The sequence below is a fragment of the Homalodisca vitripennis genome, chromosome 2 (assembly GCF_021130785.1).
Source record: "Homalodisca vitripennis isolate AUS2020 chromosome 2, UT_GWSS_2.1, whole genome shotgun sequence".
Classification (NCBI taxonomy): domain Eukaryota; kingdom Metazoa; phylum Arthropoda; class Insecta; order Hemiptera; family Cicadellidae; genus Homalodisca; species Homalodisca vitripennis.
The window spans coordinates 57,666,486-57,688,145 of record NC_060208.1 but is presented as its reverse complement, the minus strand read 5'-3'; the positions used below and the strand labels follow the sequence as shown (position 1 = coordinate 57,688,145).

At 32.8% G+C, this 21,660-nt stretch overlaps 1 protein-coding gene across 1 annotated transcript; it reads right to left on the bottom strand.

Annotated features, from left to right (window-relative positions):
• Positions 1–302: 302 nt before the first annotated feature.
• LOC124355641 (voltage-dependent calcium channel gamma-5 subunit-like) lies at positions 303–9,973 on the bottom strand (the record flags this gene model as incomplete). The annotated part of the gene is made up of 4 exons (XM_046806804.1): positions 303–1,195; positions 1,429–1,553; positions 7,361–7,481; positions 9,826–9,973. Coding segments are annotated over 4 exons (1,098 nt in total), but the record flags the coding sequence as incomplete, so codon positions are not given.
• Positions 9,974–21,660: the final 11,687 nt, after the last annotated feature.

Genomic DNA, 21,660 nt, shown 5'->3' with positions numbered 1-21,660 from the left:
ACAATATTTTAACCACTGCAAAAGGGGTAGTCCAATGCAGTCCTTCTCCTAGTGTAGAGGGGGTTCGGTTTTAGTTGTTAAGTATATTATATTTTGTCACAAACAAATTACGAAAAGATACTTATTCTTCACCGCTACATTTTATTGCCTTAGCTGCTTAATACCCAAACAAAATCAATAGCTTCCTTTGAGTCTGGTTTATGGCAACTCTCATTTTGTAATTAAAAATAGTGAAACTGCCACGCACATTTAATATTGAATAAATCAATTATTTGGATCTGGCGTGACTAAAGTAGGCAGAGTCACACATTAGAGTTTTATTTATTAGAATAGACAGACAATCCTGTTGGAATACTACTTTACAAAAATAATTACATTACATAAAATATACGAAAATATTATTAAATTTAGTTTTATTTGTAATGATGGAGGACTCAAATCTGGCGAGTCTTCTATATGACGTCTTCCTGTGAACGGAGAGCTGGAGGGTGTCACGTGACTGCAGAGCAGTAACCCAGGCTCCCACTAGAGGGCGAGCTGCTCCTGGGGCAGTGTGGTGAGTGGACAGGGAGTCGAGTGAGCGGTGGAGAATGAGCTGGGAGTCGACTGCGAGGCGGGGAATGGCTGCAGGAGCCGCCAGAGGTCGCTGAAGATTCTGAGGAAGAAGAGCCTTCAGCCACTCCCAGAAGACCCTGGTGGATGATGGTGGTGTAACGGTAGCGTTCATGCTCCGGCAGTACAAGAGTTGCCGGGTGAGGCATCAGAGGATCTGTAGATCTTTTGTGAAGAGGAGTCTTTGGTATCCCATCGTATATGTTAGTAATAGGAATACCACCTCTTACAGGCTTCCTTCCACTGATAGGCCCCACCCGAGGTTTGGCCGTACAGACATCTGGAGGTGTCGGAAGTGAACTGTCAACCCCTTGCTCCGTCCTTCCCAAATACTCTCCGCAGAGCTGCCGGTGCCTCAGCTTCCTGTCGGCCCCAGGTACCATCGCCCTCACCATGTCCTCCACACTGGAGAACCGCCCCAGGTACGCTGAGATAGACACCAGGGCAGCGATCTCGGACAGAACGAAGGCTGTTCCCGCCGCGTGGAAGGACCAACCGTATCGATACTCGAGCTTCTTAGTCCCCGCGGTTACGTCACTCAACACGGAAACGAAGACGATGAGGCCGCTGGCCAGGGTCAATCCTGGAGAAACATGAAGATGAGACAAAATTATACTTTTACTACAAACCAACCAAACAACATAAATTATAACCTAACTTGTTAAACAATCACATAAATTTTACAATAAGTATCTACTCAAGTTAGATCGTCAAATAAACATATCCTCGAATTACTATCATTATGAATGTCGTTGAAGCAATTTAACTGTACATTTAGCAAAGCATATCCATATTACATCTTATTTAAAATGTTACCTCCAATTGTATACAGTCCACAAGCCACCAAAGTCTTCAGGTCGGCATGGCAGTGACCAAGTAGAGCAAACAGTGTTGCCAACATCAAAATTGCTAACGCTAGTGCTACCAACGGCATGGCATACCTGAGCAAAATAGAATATCCCAAGAACAGTGTTAAAAGTACATTTACAATATTGATTTATATTTCTTCTCATAAATATTTGAGGGTGTAAGGTCCCTTATACGTTATGTAATAAAGGTTAATTAAGATTATGTAATAAAATAAAGGTAAATAGATCAGATTTTTCTGTTACACCAATAGTTTCTTGCCAATAGATTACCGACTGTTTAACCAATTACGTATGATAATTTCATTATTATGTCAGTGACTAAACCAAACAACATATAAATTATTAAATCGAAAAGTTTTCTTGTATTCTAATGTAAGATTTTATACTTCTACGATTTCTTCATCTTCATTTAAGGGTACACATGTTGGACATTGAAACATTATTTCCCGAAATTCTTGGACACGCAATTTCTTGAGGTATTGTATCTTTCCTACCCTAAGGGGTATTTTAACCTGAGAGCAAGCTATGTTCTTGACAATAATTATGGGACAGCAATAGCGGTCGAGAGCTTATATTTGTGGTCTTGTTAGTTTTTACAGCCTGAATACCTATCAAAAAATTAAAATTTCTTACATGAACTGAAAGTGCTTTAGTATGTTCGTAATTTAAATTTATTTGTACCATTTCTTTACAATACCGATATGGTACGAAATAATATTTGCATGAACGTTATCAAATAAAAAACTGATAGAATATTTACAGTGTGTTATATCTTATATAAAATACTTCCTGGGTGGAAAAAATGTTAGTTTATCTCAATTTTGCGATGCATTTATAAAACATTGATTCCAACTATATTGCAACAGATTCCAGTTAAATTCAGTCTATTTTTAAAGTTGTATGTAAGTGTTTCTATTTTTTGTAAACTTGGTTGGCTCTTTTATTATGGTTTTTTTCTAATTTTATTAAAACTATATCGTTTTCTAACTTATAAACACATCATTTTTAAGCCTTAAAATATATCCAAACAATTATAAGCATTAAAGTTATTTCTAAAAATTTATTTTCTCTGTATATGAAATTATATAATCTAAATTAATATAAAATTCTAGAATTCTCTTCATTCGATTGGATTGTTAAAATTTGTAACATAAATAAAAAAAGCATTTTATTTAAATAAAAATAAGAGGTCATCCCACAATACTTATTATTGAATGAATGTTTTTGGTTAATATAGAATATTTTAAATAATGTATAAATTGTTTAAAAAGTAGTTGAATAAATTTGACTATATGAATTTAAACATTAAAATACAGTAACTATGAAACACTATAAATTATAGTTATCGTATGCAAGTAACTGTCAAATATTTAAATCAAGATTCATAGAACGTATTAGGTGTAAAATTAAACAATCGGACTAGATTAACTAAAATTGAACTTACTGAAATTAAATATTTTCATACAAGAAGAACCATTCCTGCCAACACAAAAATAATAAAAGAGTTTAACCCTACAAAACATTTGTAACATTTAATGTAATTTTTTTAAACTAAAGTGTTAATAAACTACTACAAAGTACCCTCAAAAGCTGCTCTATTAATGTATTTGTACAATAAAAAAAACTATAAAAGATAAAATGTTAACTAAAGGAAACATACAGTAGTTTAACATTTAACTCACAATATAATTCATTATATCTCGATATTACCCCTACATAGTGATCCTGATGAAGATTGTAATGAAGGTAATGGATTACTCAAATCTGGTTTGACAGGTGTCGGATATATAACGAGCAAATTTATAGGGCACAGGGAAATAAATGATGATCACCATGGATCCCGTAAATGCCAACAGCTTTTGTTGTTGCCGTTTTATTCCCCGTTCGTGAGTGATATCCCTGTTTATATGGTATTTCAATTTCAGCCATATGATTTATTATAGTCTAGTATTCTTAACTTGATATCCCCATTGAGACTTTCCGAATATTTGACTACTTTACCTCTCAAAATGAGACAAACATTAGTTTTAATGTATTTTTCGTCAAATTACTGCAGAATATCTAATAATTTATTAACAAATAATAATGTTGTACATTTCTTTATGATGCATTCGTAGTAGCATTCGCAGTTTTGTAGTACATACTTTTTCAGTGAACTGACGTTTAAGAGATATTGTTATATAAAAAATATACAAAACGTTTGCTCCACGTATAGTTTAACAGATCTTAGGAAGTCTGAAACTTTGTTCCACATATCAAACAGCTGTACCGCTGAAACATTATTTACCTTTGCAGTCTATTAATGTTTGTTAGTTAAAACAATAAACAATATATTCAGATATGTAAAGATACATATACCAAATAAATAAATAAATATACATACATATAAAAGATCTATTTTATGTTTTGTAATGCAGTGAAATTAATACCATTACCTAAATACACACGAGTTTTCGTGAAGTAGGCGTGTACTAATATAGCGCATTTTTAGTTTTTTATATCTGGACTTTACTTTCAAGTGTTGTTTTACTAATCATTTAGAAATTTTCAAATAAAAATGTAATATAAATAATTGTATTTATTCGATTATATATCTTCTTTATACCTAGTTTGCCCACAAACAACGTATTTAAATTATTTCAAGTTTTAAAAATGTTCCCTAAATGGCCTAACTTGAGAGAGGGTTATTCTTAGATCAATGTTTAAATATAAAAATAACACGTGTTATATATTATTTTAAAGGTATATTTACACTTAATATATTTATAAAAATAACAGTTGATTATCTTTAAACTTATTTACAGAGTGTGCCAAAACGTTTCATAAAATCCTATGATATGTGATTGTCCCAAATCTTTTCAAAAATTTATTTTAACTTACTATAATTATTTTAAAGGTATTAAATAAATGTACTGAATTCCCCAGGGTAACATTAGGAAAAATATATATCAAAATATGCTACAGGCACTTTGTATGGTATGGTGTATTGTGGATAAATATTTCTGCGTCAAAACCCTTCTTTACTACTCTTATAGTGTTTTTCAATTATATCAAATCGAACTTTGAGCCGATTAGCCTCCAACTTGTTCCCTGTCCCCAAACTGGACCCTCTGTTCCAACCCCTTAATTTTTGAGGTTCTTTGACCTTCATATGGACTCACTCAACAGGGGAAAACATGCTCTAACGTGCCTCCCAAACATCATATGTATCTCACTTGCATTGGAAGCCTAGTTTTAATTCCAGCTGAACTATCTCGTCACCAATTGCTCTAGATCTTTGAATCGTCTCAAAATATATTTCTAATTAACCGTTAGATGAAGACTTACAGCAAAGTAATCGTATGAGAGACTCCAGTCGGTGCTAGGAAGTGCTCAAAAGTATCAAATTGAAACTGTAATCCACTGTCAGATAATAAAAATTAGAAAAGCCCTTAATTAGATGTAATGAAATATTTAGCATTCTTAATATTTGTATTATTTTAGTTAGAGTTTAAGACGGTGTTTGTCTTTTACAAGCTTATTCTGTTCAAGACCACACTGACTAGATTGTGTTTCCATTTACTCTATGTCATTATCGATATTTCCATGTGCAATTGCTTACCTGTTAGTGCTTTCGAATGCGGCAAATGTATAGTTTCTTAGATTGTCGTAATTTTAGATATTTTGGAAAATTATAAAAGTCTATCCCTTAAATATGCACACATTCTGAAATTTTAATTTACATTGGTGATCGACAAAGTTTTCAACGTTCCATTCTTTTTCTCAAAACTTATGAAAGCTTTCTGAAATCCCTGTCTTTTTCCGTTTTTTTTTTTTTTTTTTTTTTTTTTTTTTTTTTTTTTTTTTTTTTTTTTTTTGTAAAATTACTTTGGAATCAACTTGGTAAGTACAAAACTGATTTTTTTCAATTTTGGGAAAACCATCTTCCACATAAGCTGATGTATATTTTAATGGAAATCAACAAACGCTATCTACCAAACTCGACTACGCTCAAACAGTTTTCGGATACGTACGAACTACTCAATTTGGAGAAACGTGTTACGGCAGCACTAAACTCAAAGGAGCCGAGTCACGCAGTTTAGTCGACGTCACATGTCGTCTTATAATACGTGTTTGTATTATACTCCAACTGTTTACAGAGTTATTTGTCAGAACTGACGTGTATGAAAGTATAGTTACGTTGAAGCTGGTGGTTTATCGGCATGGCTAATGAAAACTCGTTATGCAACTACTTTATAACATCTTACTCTAGTTGTAGTGAATTTTGTAAATTAAGATTCCCAAATCTTTTTTTCAAACTGGATTTATTAATATCTATTTTTCTAAAATGTGGTCAGTAAACTAAATTTTACTTTTATCACACCTGATTGAGTTGTTTGTCTATTATTATAAAACCGAATTTATTATTAGACCTATCAAATAATTTAGCAACACATTGTATTATAGCAAGCCATTTCAAGTTATAGAAAGGGAATAACTGTTGATGCTGACAACCAATTCATCAACTTAGTCTTTGAAAGTTTGGAGAAACCTAACCATTTTTAGATGAATCCAATACCATATATCACGTAGAACACAAAGTGTTACTGTACTCGACACTTTTATAATTATGAATTACAGGACTCCTGCTTGCTTAGCGGCAGTTCTATTTTAGTGATTGGAACCAGCAAGTTAAGTTTTCAGGATATATATCACGAGCAGCTATGTTAAATTTGGGGTCTCCTAAGAATGAATCCTAGGTCCAATTCTATTATTACTTATAATTTATGCATCCAAAACACTATCCAAGAACAGATATACATAATATGCAGATATCTCGAACTTCACATTCATAGCACAATTCAAATACACGTCGCTAAATTAATTATATTCAATAGTTTTAAGGAAGAAATTAAAAGACATAACAATAAATAAAATGTTGTTGTCCCCAGCGTTGTAAGATTTATCATAATTGTGCACCATTACTGATTATATCAGTGAAGATACACTAGTTGATACCGTTTGTAAAATTCTGATTAGGGATATTTGTTTAAAATTCGGTTTTCATAGATTATTATTGGTAATCTAAAGGAAATCAATTCGTATAATCAATAAAATGCATTACCAAACATCGTGTAGATGGTTTTTCAAGAAGTTTGAAATATTGACATAATGAATTTTTATAATTTTCAATGTGAGCTATGTAGGACGGAATTGTCTTAGGTATGAAATAAGAGCCACATAAAAACATAGTTGCTCACTATGAACTAAATAGACTGCTCATGAATATCTCATCAATGATTCATAAATTGTTCGCAAGATATTAAATTAAACACTGTTCCAGGAAAAAAACTAAAAATCGAACTACTAATGACTCCACTCTTCATAGAGGATATTACTATAGAAAGAGTTTTTGCTCTTTTTATTATGTACAAAATCGAATCTGTAAATATATCTAGTATGTGTGTAATACTTAGTAGATATTTTCACTTTACTTTCAAGTACGTATTTTCAATACGTAAATAATCATTAAGTTAAGTAAGAGAATCATATCTTATAATGTATAGATCGGTACTAACAATACAAGAATTTGATTTAGATTTGACTTGGCTGGCTAGACTGAGGTTTTCCCACCTCATACAAAACAGACAATGGCACATGTCGCCGCCTTACAATATAAGCTTGTATTAGACTCCAGCTGTCTGGGGTGTTATTTGTCAGACGTGGCTTACGAACTACAGCTGCACTAAGCTCTCTTACGTCTCTCACCTCGTCCATTTCGTTTCTGACATCACTAGGAATTGTTTTACTTATATCTCAATTTATTACATTTTCATATTTAAGGATTTAACATAATATACAAATATAAAATATCCTCAAGTGATTGATATAAGGTTTACCTCATTTTTGTGACAAAAGAAGGTGTAAATTCAAGCGAAGACCAAGATATTCCGAGATCGGCTTCTTTCACTTCCGGCCAGCTGGAATATTGAATAAGCTGGCAACCGGGGGCCGGGAGCACTACCAACATGACAAAGCGAATCACCAGGAAATGTGACAAATATGGTACTTTAGTAAACTAAACATTTTATGAAATAGAATAGATCTTTACATACAAAACACCTTTCTTAATTAATTATGCCCGTTGGTATAAATATTATGTGCATCAGCTTTATTGATAATATTGACCAAGAGGTGCCTATTAAGGGAAAGTAATTGCACAGAATACTACTGCAATTTCTAGAAGGGTAAAAAATAAAATCTTGATAAAAATTTAATGACGGGAATGAGGTTACAAAATATTTTTGAAAGTAAATTAATTTTAAAACATACACTATAGAACTATTATTAATAGTTAACTAGTGTAAATATAAGATAACAGGTTAAAACTAGTTAGCAAAATATCGCATACGATGGTTCATATCATAATTTTTTGCACAAGATACACGATATTTGGATCGGCTGCAAAACTAATTGAAAATACCGCGGTACTTGAGGAATAAGTGTTGTATAAGTACTTCTCATCTTTCTTAATACAATAATGTTTAACATTTTTCAAATCATTATAGGCTATATAAAACACTTATCCTTTATTTGTAATGTGATTGTATTATTTATGTTTTACTACAAATTATATTATGTTGTTTATTAATGTGATAGTCTGGCACTTGATTATATTTAAGTTTCAATTTGAAAATGACACATTTTAGTGGTTTTCGTAAATTTCCTGAAAAGTTAAACAGTTCTAGGCCCGGAGCAGCGCTTTCCTGCAGGGAGAGAATTCCATAGAACTTTCTATCAAGATTTATTACACAGCTGGATAGACGGCCATACAGACAAACGGACCAACTGCTCTTTGACCTATTGACCTCAAAATAAATAATAGGGTTTTTCCTTGGGCCAAGAGGAACATGTACCAGCGTATCAAGGCTCTAGAACTTTTATCAAGAGTTATAACACAGCTGAATAGACGGACGGACAAGTACGCGACTATAATAACTGTGATAGCCAACAACACATCCCGTCAACTCAACATCCTGAGGAGTCCAAATATTACAAAATTTGTTGAAATCCGATAAGGATTAACTGAGTCATTACATTTTTCCTAAATAAATTTGATATTGCATTTTACCCTACAGTTGAAGATGAATATACTTCAAATGTTGTTAATTATGCAATGTAATTAATCTTTTATATGATCAGTAGTCAATTCATAATATGCTAAACATTAAACACAAGTTTTTTCCATTGATGTGTTACTTGTTGTTTGTAATTAAAAAAGAATTAACACCGTAGGTCTTTATTTCGGGGAATATGAAAACGTAGTTTTTTATGGAAAGTGCAATAGTACCACATTTACAGCTGCTGCTGAATACAGGATGGGGTATCCAAACGAACTTCAACCATCAATTGTAATACTGTACAACGTTTCAAAGGTTAAGTGAAACTGAATCAAGTGGTATGGTTTACAGAGGGAGTTTGTTTCATTCAGCATACTATTTTATTGGCAAAGAATATAAATAACAAGTTATTTTTATTTTCCACTATTTCATAATCATGTGAGTGTACCAAATTTAAATAATATCATTTGAAAGGATATAAGTATTTGTACATAATATACTTTGTACGATACAATTGAAACAATGCAATTTTTGTACATATGATCCATTTTATAAATATTTTGATGGCTTTTACAATTTCTGTAATACTGGACAGAAGGGTTAAGTGAAACTGAATCAAGTGGTATGGTTTACAGAGGGAGTTTGTTTCATTCAGCATACTATTTTATTGGCAAAGAATATAAATAACAAGTTATTTTTATTTTCCCCTATTTCATATTCATGTGAGTGTACCAAATTTAAATAATATCATTTGAAAGGATCTAAGTATTTGTACATAATATACTTTGTACGATACAATTGAAACAATATAATTTTTGTAAATCTGATCCATTTTATAAATATTTTGATGGCTTGAACAATTTCTGTAATACTGGACAGAAGCAAATAGAAAGACATAAATTAAAGTTTTCCAGCCCCTCCAGTTGGCTTTACTAAATATCTTTTTTTTTAAGAATGTTATCTTCATCTATCAACCAAATTCTAAAATCATTATTTTCCTACTTATTGACTGGGCTATAGCGATTCTAATTGTCGATATTGAGAGAACGAAGTGACCTTGAAATTTTGCATGAAACTTAATTTCTAATACGCAACATCGAGTTCGATGATGATGTATGTAAATCGATGGGATGTGGCTGAGTCCAATATGGTAGGTGACTGCCAAAACAAACCGCATGCTCCCCGGTCCACAGCCAGGATCCGCTGATAACGTCAGAGATAAGGATACTATCCTAGATACTAACAAGTGCCAGGAGAGGTGACGATCCTCTTGAGTGCCGGACAGACACGCCAAAGTCCGATACGGAAGGTGACTGCTGTGATGGACTGACTACCTGGCAGATTGACAGACTTCCCGAGTGTACAGCCAGGATCCGCTGATAACGGCAGAGATAAGGATACTATCCTAGATACTCACAAGTGCCAGGAGAGGTGACGATCCTCTTGAGTGCCGGACAGACACGCCACAGTCCGATACGGAAGGTGATTGCTGTGATGGACTGACTACCTGGCAGATTGACAGACTCCCGAGTGTACAGCCAGGATCCGCTGATAACGGCAGAGATAAGGATACTATCCTAGATACTCACAAGTGCCAGGAGAGGTGACGATCCTCTTGAGTGCCGGACAGACACGCCACAGTCCGATACGGAAGGTGACTGCTGTGATGGACTGACTACCTGGCAGATTGACAGACTCCCGAGTGTACAGCCAGGAGCCGCTGATAACGGCAGAGATGAGTGTGATAAGAGAGAGCAAACCGGCGCTTATGCCGAGACACCCGCTGCTGCACATCACACGCTGACATTGACATCTATACACCTGAAATTCGCATTATTTACATTATAGAGTAAGTTTACATATGTGTTAACTTATTATATTTTATAATATTGAAAAAGTTTATTTTGTACCATTTCATTGGTTTAATGCTTGCGTTGCTTACCGTTATTTAATAATCTTAGTAGTGTTTATGTTACAATATTGAAATTGTAGTTGATATTTACCTACAACTCAATGTTTTGTAATATTTAACTATTGCATTAAATGTAACTTTTGTTTGTTTATCAAACTTACAAACATATAGTTGACAACTGGTCAAAATTAAGAAAGTCTTCCAGAAGAGGTAATAGAGGGTCCTCTCCATCCTCTAAGTATAAGTATTATAAAATGTCTAATCTAACCCAAACTAACAAGCATATTATTTTACTTTCTGTGTAAAACAGGAAAAACTTGTATAAGTAGTATAATATTTTTAGGGGCTGAGTTGCAGACACTCAGGAAACCCCTACTAATCTGAATCTTATATATTGAAATATCTAGACCCAAAAACATGCAAGATATTTTAGCAAATATTTAAACAGATTTCAGTTAACAATAGTTTTGCTTATAATGATTTCTGCGTTGTTCCAGTTATTCCTTTATAAAACTAAGCAAAAAGGGGTCTGATCGAATAACTCCATTTATGTGGCGCCGTTCGTCTCCAAACCGGTCGCAACTATGTCAGATGTTTCCTGCCCAAATTTTCAGGTTGGATAGCGGTAAGAAATGTAAATATGTTATCTCAAAAAAGATTTTCTTTTTATGTCAGTTTTAAAACCTTAAAATAAATGTAACGTTTGATTTAATGGTAAATATATTAGAGAAGGTATATCCTTGTCAGAGGATTGTTTTGTTTTTCTCCAATGTTTCGATGAGAGGTCGATCACCTCCCCTCATTTGGAATACATCATTGGCTGAAGTCATTACTATTTACATTCATCATCAATCTAGTGATTGCGCTATATATGGTGATTGCTTATTACCACAAACTGGTGTTCTTTGACGAGAACTTAAACTAATAATTTTTGAAATACCTACCAATACATTCCCTAAAATATCTAAAAGGATTTTAAAGTACCAAAACCTTATAAAAACATTAAAAATTTACTTCAATCGTCTTTTTAACATTTTACTAATAATAAAATTACAGTTAATCTTAATGATACTAATGTAACCGTTATTAATTAATACAATATAAAGAAACGTTAAAGGGCAATTTATAAATAAATACATTATCTACATCTCAGTTCTGAAACCTTCTAAATAACCTAATCAATATTTTTGTAGAAGCCAAACGTAACAATTCCAAAAAGATGTAATCGCTTAAAATGTTTACATAGTCGAAGGCATCATTTTTAATCAACGTTTTATTAAATAAAAAGTTATTTATATGCACAACGTATAGCCCACAAATGCATACAAATTTACAGTAAGAACTAGACATTATTGAAATTTTTATTGGTGCGTTTTCGTAATATTATTTGGTTTTAATAACGTATTTTTAAGGAAAGTAAACTTACCAAACAATATGGTCTAAAATAAATCGTTTCTGAACTGATATAATATATATTAACGATAAATCGTTTTCACTTTTCACATAGCTTTGTAACAACGATGAGTTTCTTGAAGTTGATTTAAGAGCGTCTAAATTATGTGAAATTAGCTGTTATTGGGGTATTTAACATTTCAGTTGTTATATTTATAGCTGAATGAAAACAAACAATACAAAAACATTCAGTACAATTCGTGCAGAAAAACAACAGGAAAGATTTTGCTAAACGTCTAACAATAAGTAATCAGCCGTTGTTAAGCTTGCCATTCTCAGAAACAATATCTTAAAATATTTGTGTTTTTATTCCTTCGTATTCCTCATTAATTTAAGATTAGTTTTTTGTAATATTTAGCAATTTTTAGATTTTTTATTATTTGTTCACGTGCCGTAAAATAGGCTATCCATTAAATGGCGAATAGAAGACATTACTTTTAAAATTAATTAAAGGAATGTTGTTTCAATACAAAATATTTGTATTGAAGTGAAGTCAAAATAAAAGATGTTTTGTTCAAAAACAATAATAAACAGGATTTTTGAATTGTTATTCCTAATTGAAATGTTAAAGTAGAAATTAAACACAAATTACTTACAAATTAACAATAAAACTTCTCATATTCGTAATCCACGATGTACGAGAAGTTCGCGTTCCTCAATAACGGTCCGACATAAAGAGATGTTAACCCTTCACTCGCCGGACACCAACTAACGGAAGGCTGAGGTCCGCTCGCGTGACGTCAGTGGGTGAAGGGGGTAGAAGGAGGAGGTAGAAAGAGGGGTGAGTGTCTCCACCCCTCCAAAACTTCGTGCAGTATCCTTCTGCAATTATTATTACAAGTACAAGCAGCTGCTCTTTAAAAGTTGTCTTTTTATGAGAGTGTGCATGTTAGTGTTTTTAATACTTACTTTCCTCCACCCTGTTTGCACAACTGTACATTACGTTGGATTTGTATCCACGCAGAACGTTGCATGTTTACATTGCAGTATTTTTCTCTGTTTCGTAATTTTGAAAAGTGCTTTAATTCTATATGAAAACTGCAACCCTGAAGATTTGCTAACTACAGACTCATTATATTTTCCAATATTCTCATTAAAGATGGAGCGTTCGAGTCAAATAAATATCATAATTGTTGTATAATATTGAAGATCTGTTACAAAAATAAAAACATACTTAATGCATATACAAAAAAATTGAGAAATATATATATATATATATATATATATATATATATATATATATATATATATTATATATCGAGTACCGGCAGAGCAAGTACTTTATGTGATTCAATGTTTATTGAAATTAATGTAGGCTATTGCCATTTATACAAATTTAATTAATGTAAATAAAAGTCGTTTGACAGGTATTTGGTCGCCCGATCATATGTTAGTTTGGTTATTAAACGCATATGTGACAGATACGGCCAAATACAAAATAATTGAAACATAAAAAGTAAGGGCTCTGATGTGTAATGGTAGCACATTCACCCGGCAAGTCAGAGATCCGGGTTCGAGTCCCGGCGGAGCAAGTACTTTTTGTGATTCAATGTTTATTGCAAAACAATATATAAGTACTAAGTAGACCTCCTTATTAAATTGTCCTTTAATATTTTATCTATATTAATATATTACGGACCAATATGGAGGAACCCTAGCGACGAAGGCCGTGGATTTCTTAGCGAAAGCACTTATTATGTAATACCTTGGTGTCCTATGATATTTTTGAAACGGAATAAGGTACATATTTCGTTATCCTTATGGACCAAAGCGACACCCAGGAGGACACTGCTGATCTTGGAATGCCGGTTCGATAATGTAGACCTGCATAATATCTACAGGATTGCATTTTGCTTAATGATGCTATTCGAACCTTTGAATAAAGTCTTAAATGTCCCGACTCGTGGCACTTTAAAGCAGCAATGAATGAAGAGATGGTATTGTTGCAGAAAACCAAGTTTTCGATCTGGTGATGTTCCCACCAAAGGAAAATGGTTTTGGTGTTAAATGGGTATTATCGGGGAAAAAAAGATAAATGCAAGGCCGGGTTTGGATCTAAGGAATATGCCTAAAGATATGGAATTGAGTATAGTAAGATTTTTAGCCCTGTAGCTAAGTTTTATACTATACGATGTCTTTTTAATATATATATATATATATATATATATATATATATATATATATATATATATATTATATACAGGGTGATTCATAAAAGGTGTGCAATATTTCAGGACTTGATACAGGTAATCTAAACAAGGAAAAAACTCCGTTGCACATGAGTCCGGAAACGTACCGTTTACTGTCTGTCTGTCTGTTTGTGTTTTTTGGGGAAAAAATTACTACTCAAAAACCACTTAAGATACAGAATTCAAACTTAACAGTTATGTTAACCTAGTGTTGGTCCTTTTCAGTGAAAAAAATAAAACAAATATCTCATTGCATTTCAAAATGGCGGCCATTCAAAATTTTCAAATTGTATTAGCTTTGAAACGGCTACTTTGACAACAAATTCATCAGGATAACTTTTTTTAGCATATTTTATTACCAATTCAACAATTTTTGTTTCAAAAATATTGAATAACAAATAACTGAGTTACAGCACCAAACGTAAAAACAGGTTAAATCCATGCATTGCAAGTACATACAACAATGTAGTGGATTTTTACGAATAAACTTTTTAAGATTCTTTATAAAAATAGTGAACAATATTATAACCTGAAATTTAATATTTATTTTAGTTTTAAGATAAATTTAAAAAAAGTTCTTAACCTTACTACTCTTCTTCTTTTGAGTAGTAATTTTTCCCAAAAACACAAACAGACAGACAGACTGTAAACGGTACGTTTCCGGACCCATGTGCAATGGAGTTTTTTCCTTGTTTTGATGACCTGTATAAAGTCCTGAAATATTGCACACCTTATATGAATCACCCTGTATATATATATATATATATATATATCCAAAAAATGTATATCTTAAGCAATCTTACGTAAAGACAGCTTTATTATATTCAAAACCGGAGGAAGATATTTACGTCAGACAGCCAAAAGATTACGACAATAAAAGTATGGAAACTAAAACGCAGTTTGTATTAATTGATAAAAGTCATAGATGTTGGTATAAAGAACTATCAAAATCCATACTAGGGCGAGGTTTTACTCAGAGTATGGAAGATCCATTGCTTGTTCATAAGGAACAGGAGTTGAGAAAAAGATCTCGTCATTTATGTGGATGATGGTCTAATAGCAGGTTGAAGCGAGCAAGTTTCTTATCTAATATATCATCATTTCATTTAAAAATAATTGACCCTGACTGTTACTTAGGTTTTGAGATGCATAAAACAAAGGATACACTGACTCTAAGCCAGAGGTCGTACATAATCCACTTGCTGGAAAGATATAAGATGTCTGATTCTCACCTTGTTGGAACAGCTTTGAGTACTAGGTACTAGTGTGAGTATATTAGCACAGAAATGTGTTCACCTTCCAATGGGGCCGGGATTAACGTAACACGTATTTAGTGTTATCTAAAAGGACCCAGGCACATATTTGTGCCTCACATATAATCACATATTTGTTCACACGGAAGCTGAGAACATTCTTCATTGCCACAGCGATGCAGATTACGCCCGAGATGAGAAAACAAGAAAGTCTCGTACATGACACCTATACCTCTTCGCTGGTCTGTGAGTTGGGCTTCATGAGGCATGACTGTGTCACATTATCAACGACTGAAGCTGAATTTGTAGCAGGAAGTGAAGCAGCTAAGCAAATTGTATGGTTGAAGCGATTTCCGGTTGAAATCTTACAAAAATAATAGAAAAGCTGTGCTATATATATATATATATATATATATATATATATATATATATATATATATATATATACATTACACTTTAGTTTGAGGGGAAATGGAAAACTATATCTCTGTGTGCTTAATTTAGGCAGGGAACTATATATTCTTGTATTATAATTAATTAATCATACATTGTAAAATTCAATGTTTTTTCATTCTTGTTTATGGTTAATATGTGTACAAATTTCTAATACATTTATTATTCGTCTATAATAGCACTAAAGTTCTATTCAACTCAAACGAGATAGCAAACTGCTCCGTTCAGTTTCTACTGTTGTCATACAATATTAGGCCGAGGGTGAAACAGTCTCTCCCGACCCGGCCAGTGCGTTGTACCCAAGTTGTATAGAGAAAGTACCTGTACATACTCTAAAACCCTTATGGTGCCAGGTTGATTATTCTGTTCTGAAATGATTACTGAAGCCGTTTTGAAACTCTTGGATCAGATGCAAACTCTGTTTTGAAAGGAAGTAGGTGAGTGGACCAGTGAATCACCTAGTGAATGACCGTTTCTCCTTAAAAAAAAGGTCATATTACGAGAAATGCACAGAAAACCAATCATAACCAAGGTTAATAATAGTCTGGGTCATTCATTAGACTATAACCACTGGTTGGACTCTGAAGGGACTTTCATTAATGTATTAAATCAAACATAGCTTAATTTGATAGATCAATTCAAATAATTGGCAGTCATGCTTGTTGCAAAAGTAGTCTCAATGTATTATAATGTAGTGCTTAAATATTTGTATTTATATGCATAGTAATTAATATTTATTTATTATTAAATTATTATTCAAAAAATTTACTAATTAGTTTGTAATTACTTGAAAATTACAAATTCACTTTTTTAAATCAAAAATATATTATGTTTACTTAGAACTGACAGTAAAATATATTAATTTGTTTGAGGAATACAGTGCATTCTCATTATGATGCAGCTTATCAGAGCTTATGCAGCTTATAAACTAGAAAAATAAAGCTATACATATAGATAAAAATTACTTGAATTAAGCATTGTAAAAGAAAACCATTCCAATGTAAAGGATAGATTCTATCGCTAATGCCTAAAGATAATTTGTCACCTGGAAGCCATATATCCCACCCGCTGTCTTCCGTTATCACTGAGCCGACAAGGGTTCCATTTCCTTTGCACAACCGAAGTCTTATCACGCCTATCAACCGAATCTAATTCTCAAGTATGGTCTACATATGCCTTGTGTTGTTATATTAGTATTAATTTATTTATTTTCATTAATTTCCGTAAGGCTGAAATGTTGACAGATACAATACAATATTTTATCCCCAAACTTCCCTTGGCCATTTACTTATAATGAAACCATTATATAAGATTCTCAAATGGAGAAGATATGTAAATCCAAAAACATAATATTTTTTTTATTAGAGTGATTTTTTCTTATTATTATTTACATATGTACACCTATGAATTCAGAAACACAGAAACAAAAAGTAATAATAGTAATGTATTGTGTTATTATGTTTTGTGTAGGGTTAGATTTATTAAGTCTTTTTTACGCATAGGAAGAATAATCACTTAACTCAGTGTATTTTTTTATTATTTTCAGTTAAGTTTTAGTTTTAAAACCTTGTAGTACTGAACCGTACTATAGCCATAGTGAAAAGAAATTTCAATTGCCAAACAAATTATTTATACCAAAGTAATGCGTAAAATTACAATCGTTATAACTCTTTTAGCTATTTAATAAAACATTAGCTTTCGTGTTTTACGGTTGTGTTTAAACTATGACACAAGAATTACACAAAAAAACAAATCAATAGGCAAACAAACCACTACGAAACTTTATGGCGCTCAAAATGATCTATTACTTTAAAATACATATAACATTATTATAAGCTGTAAAGACACTGGTACTCGGTTTTGCTGTGTGACAACGCATCGATTAAAACAATCAGAATACAGCTAATAAATAAAACGCTTCATGACAATAGTATATTTCATGAAGTATACAGTTAAGGACTTGACTGTCCCGCTTGACTGCTGACATGCGGTTGTATTTGAGTAGGCTACTATATCATAAATGCTGCAGCGATATTGATTCACCACCAGGCATTCAGTACCCTCTTCTCTGAAGGCTGAGGACGGAATGGAGATCCTCTTGATGTTGTAACTTTATGAAAGTTACAACTATTCAAGTAACTCGTCAAGCCGATTATAGTTAGCTTCGTGATTAGAGCGAGTTTCTATTCACAGGCCGCCCATTCATGCGAGAACTAAATCTAATACAACTACCGCTTTACCTACGTTACAGCATTCTTTGTTTATTAAAAGTGGAAACTCTAATGTATTCCACCTCAACATGTACGTCTGTTATAGCATGTATGTTATAGTTCTTCAAGGTGCAAGCACCTCTTCCATATATTCGATCATCTTTTTATTCTTAAAATGGACGATTCATGATTCTCCATCTTTAAAATTTACCAGAAAAATATACTCCAAAGGTGCCAAAAACTGTAGTTGTTGGAAGAAATTCCTTCAGACAGTTTGGCTGATATGTTTATACGAATGGGATTTTAATTACACTGTCAATGTTCTACTCAATTCATCTGGCGTGTGCTATATTCTTATTCTCAATAAAGTTAGTGAGAGAAACATGTGTGTATAGATTTACTAAGAACTAATTTATTTACGCGTCATAACCTCTTTACGAAAATACAATTAGTATTTTTTTTTTTTTTTTTTTTTTTTTTTTTTTCAATTTGACTGGCTAAAATGTGAAATTATGTAATAAAATTACAAATACAATAATTATTTCTTTATAAACACATGTACAACATGAACTGAGTAAATGTATGTTAATTTGATTACACAAGATTAGTAAAAAGTCCTGGTGGACTTAATTTTGTTAAGGTCGCTTAGTAACTACTGAAATATTCCTTTCATTTTTAAAACGTAGTTTAATTATACTGTCACAAATATTTGTGTCGAATTGTAATACATTAACCTTTAAAAATGGAATTATAATTTTTTGTAGGAAACAGAAAAACGCGACTCAAAGTGAAATAAGACAATTCGTCAAAGGAACCTATATAAGCCTAAGCTTATATTTTAACCCATTAACTTATTTACTGGTCTTATAGTTTATTTTTTAAACCTTCGAGACTAAAAAATAGAGTGAAAATCTCTTTCACTAGGAGGAAAATCTCAAGTTAGGAGATAAATATACATTGAAATTTATCAAACTGAAAACTTCAGCTTAAACAAAATGAGAAATCTAATGCCTTTTTAATCAGTAATCCAATTAATTTCACTCTAAATGCTCAGTAACAGAATGACAGCCTTGTGTAAACGTGTGACAAAGGTAATTACAGCATTGCTTTGTTAGTTAATGCTGGCGTATTTGTTATCACTGCCCTCTGTCATCGTGTTTCAGTGATTTTACCAGAGTTTACAGACTCAATTATTGTTTTACAGTAACCGCTGCGCCCCGTGCTGTAATATACGTGATCGTTTCGAACTGAGATTGTCTTACTACGAATGTGCATACAATTTGAATGCAAGACTCGACATCACATGTAAGATAAAGGACCCCTTTTCATCAAGTGGAGTTAGGACAAAGAAGACTTCTCTGACACTTGACCTGGGGACCATCAGCTTATAGTTGACTTCCGCAACACCACTAATGACCGGACAGGCGGACCACTTGGGATTCATGTCTGAAGAATATGTTTTACTTTAATTGTTCTTTAACAGTTATTAAACACTTCTCAATAGCTCGAACAAATACGTATTCAATAACTCGATTAATAATAAAAATGGCATAATTTTTGTGATTTTCTATTAAGACAGTAGTTTCTAATCTTTGGAAATTTATCTTTAACATAACAAGAACTAAACTCTACTCAGGCACAATAATAACCCCACACTATTCTCAAATATGCTTAAACTCCAGTACATTTTACGAATGTTTCAAAGAAGTTTGTCCTAGAATATTTTTAGGACTACATCTAAAAAAAACCAAGAGCAGATATAATTATCGGAAAGAATCTTCAAATAGTGTTCCAGAATCTCCCACATTCTCCGTACATAACTCCCAGTGTGCAATCTTTAGTATCAGTTTGAAATCTCTACTATCAGTCCACAACAACAACTGTTAGTCTGCAATCTGAACTATCAGTCTGAAACCTCTGTTATCAGTCTGCAAGGTAATTACTGCTTTTTACTGTTTTTCAAGCAAATATTAAATATTTTTAAGATGCACCTTGCTTGACAATAAGTGATTTCATTTGTGTAGAGGAACATATTCGTAAACATAGTCAATTACTTATTCTGGAAATTAATGTGTATTTCTTCTGGTGTAACAGTAATAATATTTTCATCCATGTTGAATAAAACCCATTAAATACACCTGCTTGCTCATCTAAGTTTAGATTAAAATACAAACACAATACCATACAATATTACAACTATCAGTTGTTTACTTTTAGTGGTAAGTAAAAGAATAATATTTTCACAGCCACGAATTCGATTACAGTTATACGTCAACGAAGGAAGGAATCGAATGGAAGCAAACGAAGGGTGGTAGTACGAAAATGTTTCGTACTACCACCCAAGTGATGTATATGGGTTGAAAGTGGGCTGAACAAAATCAGACCAGGCTTTCCAATGGCTGAGAGTAGAAGCACCAAGCTCTAATGCATACGGAGAAGGATTTTTACGGCAAAAACACCCTCACAGGACACTATTACGCCCAGAAGGACAAATTACGTCTCCGAGGCACCAGCATGCTCCCCAGAATATTATGTCATGGTGAACTAACAATTGGACCCCAGTTTTCCAACATCAAATTTACAGGAGTTTCCCTGTCCTTGGTCACACCACCAAGCACCTTCATCACATATTTGTTATTATCTAAATTTATATCGACAGTACTCCTATCGTCCCAATATATTATGCCTGAACCTAGCAACCCACTTCCGGTCAAGGCCTGACACAGTCCACACACGGGTACACACAGTTTTGCCTTGTTGCGCCGATGGAGAAAATATACATACCTATTTAGGTTTGTGAACTCTACTACGGCCAAAACACATTTACTCCCATTATTAAGGGGGAAATCCTTACAAAGTTCATACAACATTTGTAAATTATCGTTTATAATAGATTTGCGTTGCAGAAGTTTTGTTGTTTTTCGGTCTGTTGTCGGGGAAAGATTGGCTCGCTGAGGCATATTAGTGTTCATGCCTCTGTTTTTTCTTAATCCAGTGTAAATATGCTATATCAAAATGTCAAGAAAGCCAACTAGTTTTGAGTACCTTATCAAAACTCACACCTTTACCTCATCAAACATTCATAGCTTTATTCTTGAAGATGGGTTTTATAACAATGTTTTTATAATATGTCTAAATAACAAACGTTAAACTACGGGTTTTTAATTAATTCGATATTTTTTATTCGTCACGGTAACAATCTGGAATTAGACATATAGTGTAACTTTAACATTGCCATCTGCAATGTACTACTGATCAAGCACTGTGTGCTTATAAATGAAAATATAAACGAAATGTTTCAGTATCTATGAGGGACTTCAGCTGAAGCGTCGTAGAAAGTTGAAAAGTATCAACAGCGTTTAGGGTCAGTTGCATTTGAGTTATGAAACGTAACGGAAATTTTCCGACGTTTCTCTTCATATAAACCTTCCTTGGCCTCAAACTAACATTAAAACAATAATTAGCAAAAATAGTTTAGTCGTTCTCGAGGTTAGCGTTTAGCAACACATTTAACGAGTTTTATTTATAAGAAAATAATCATTTCGAAACTACAGACAGAACTACTTGAATAATTACCGCATGTATAATTTTCCAAACTGGTCTTTTAAAA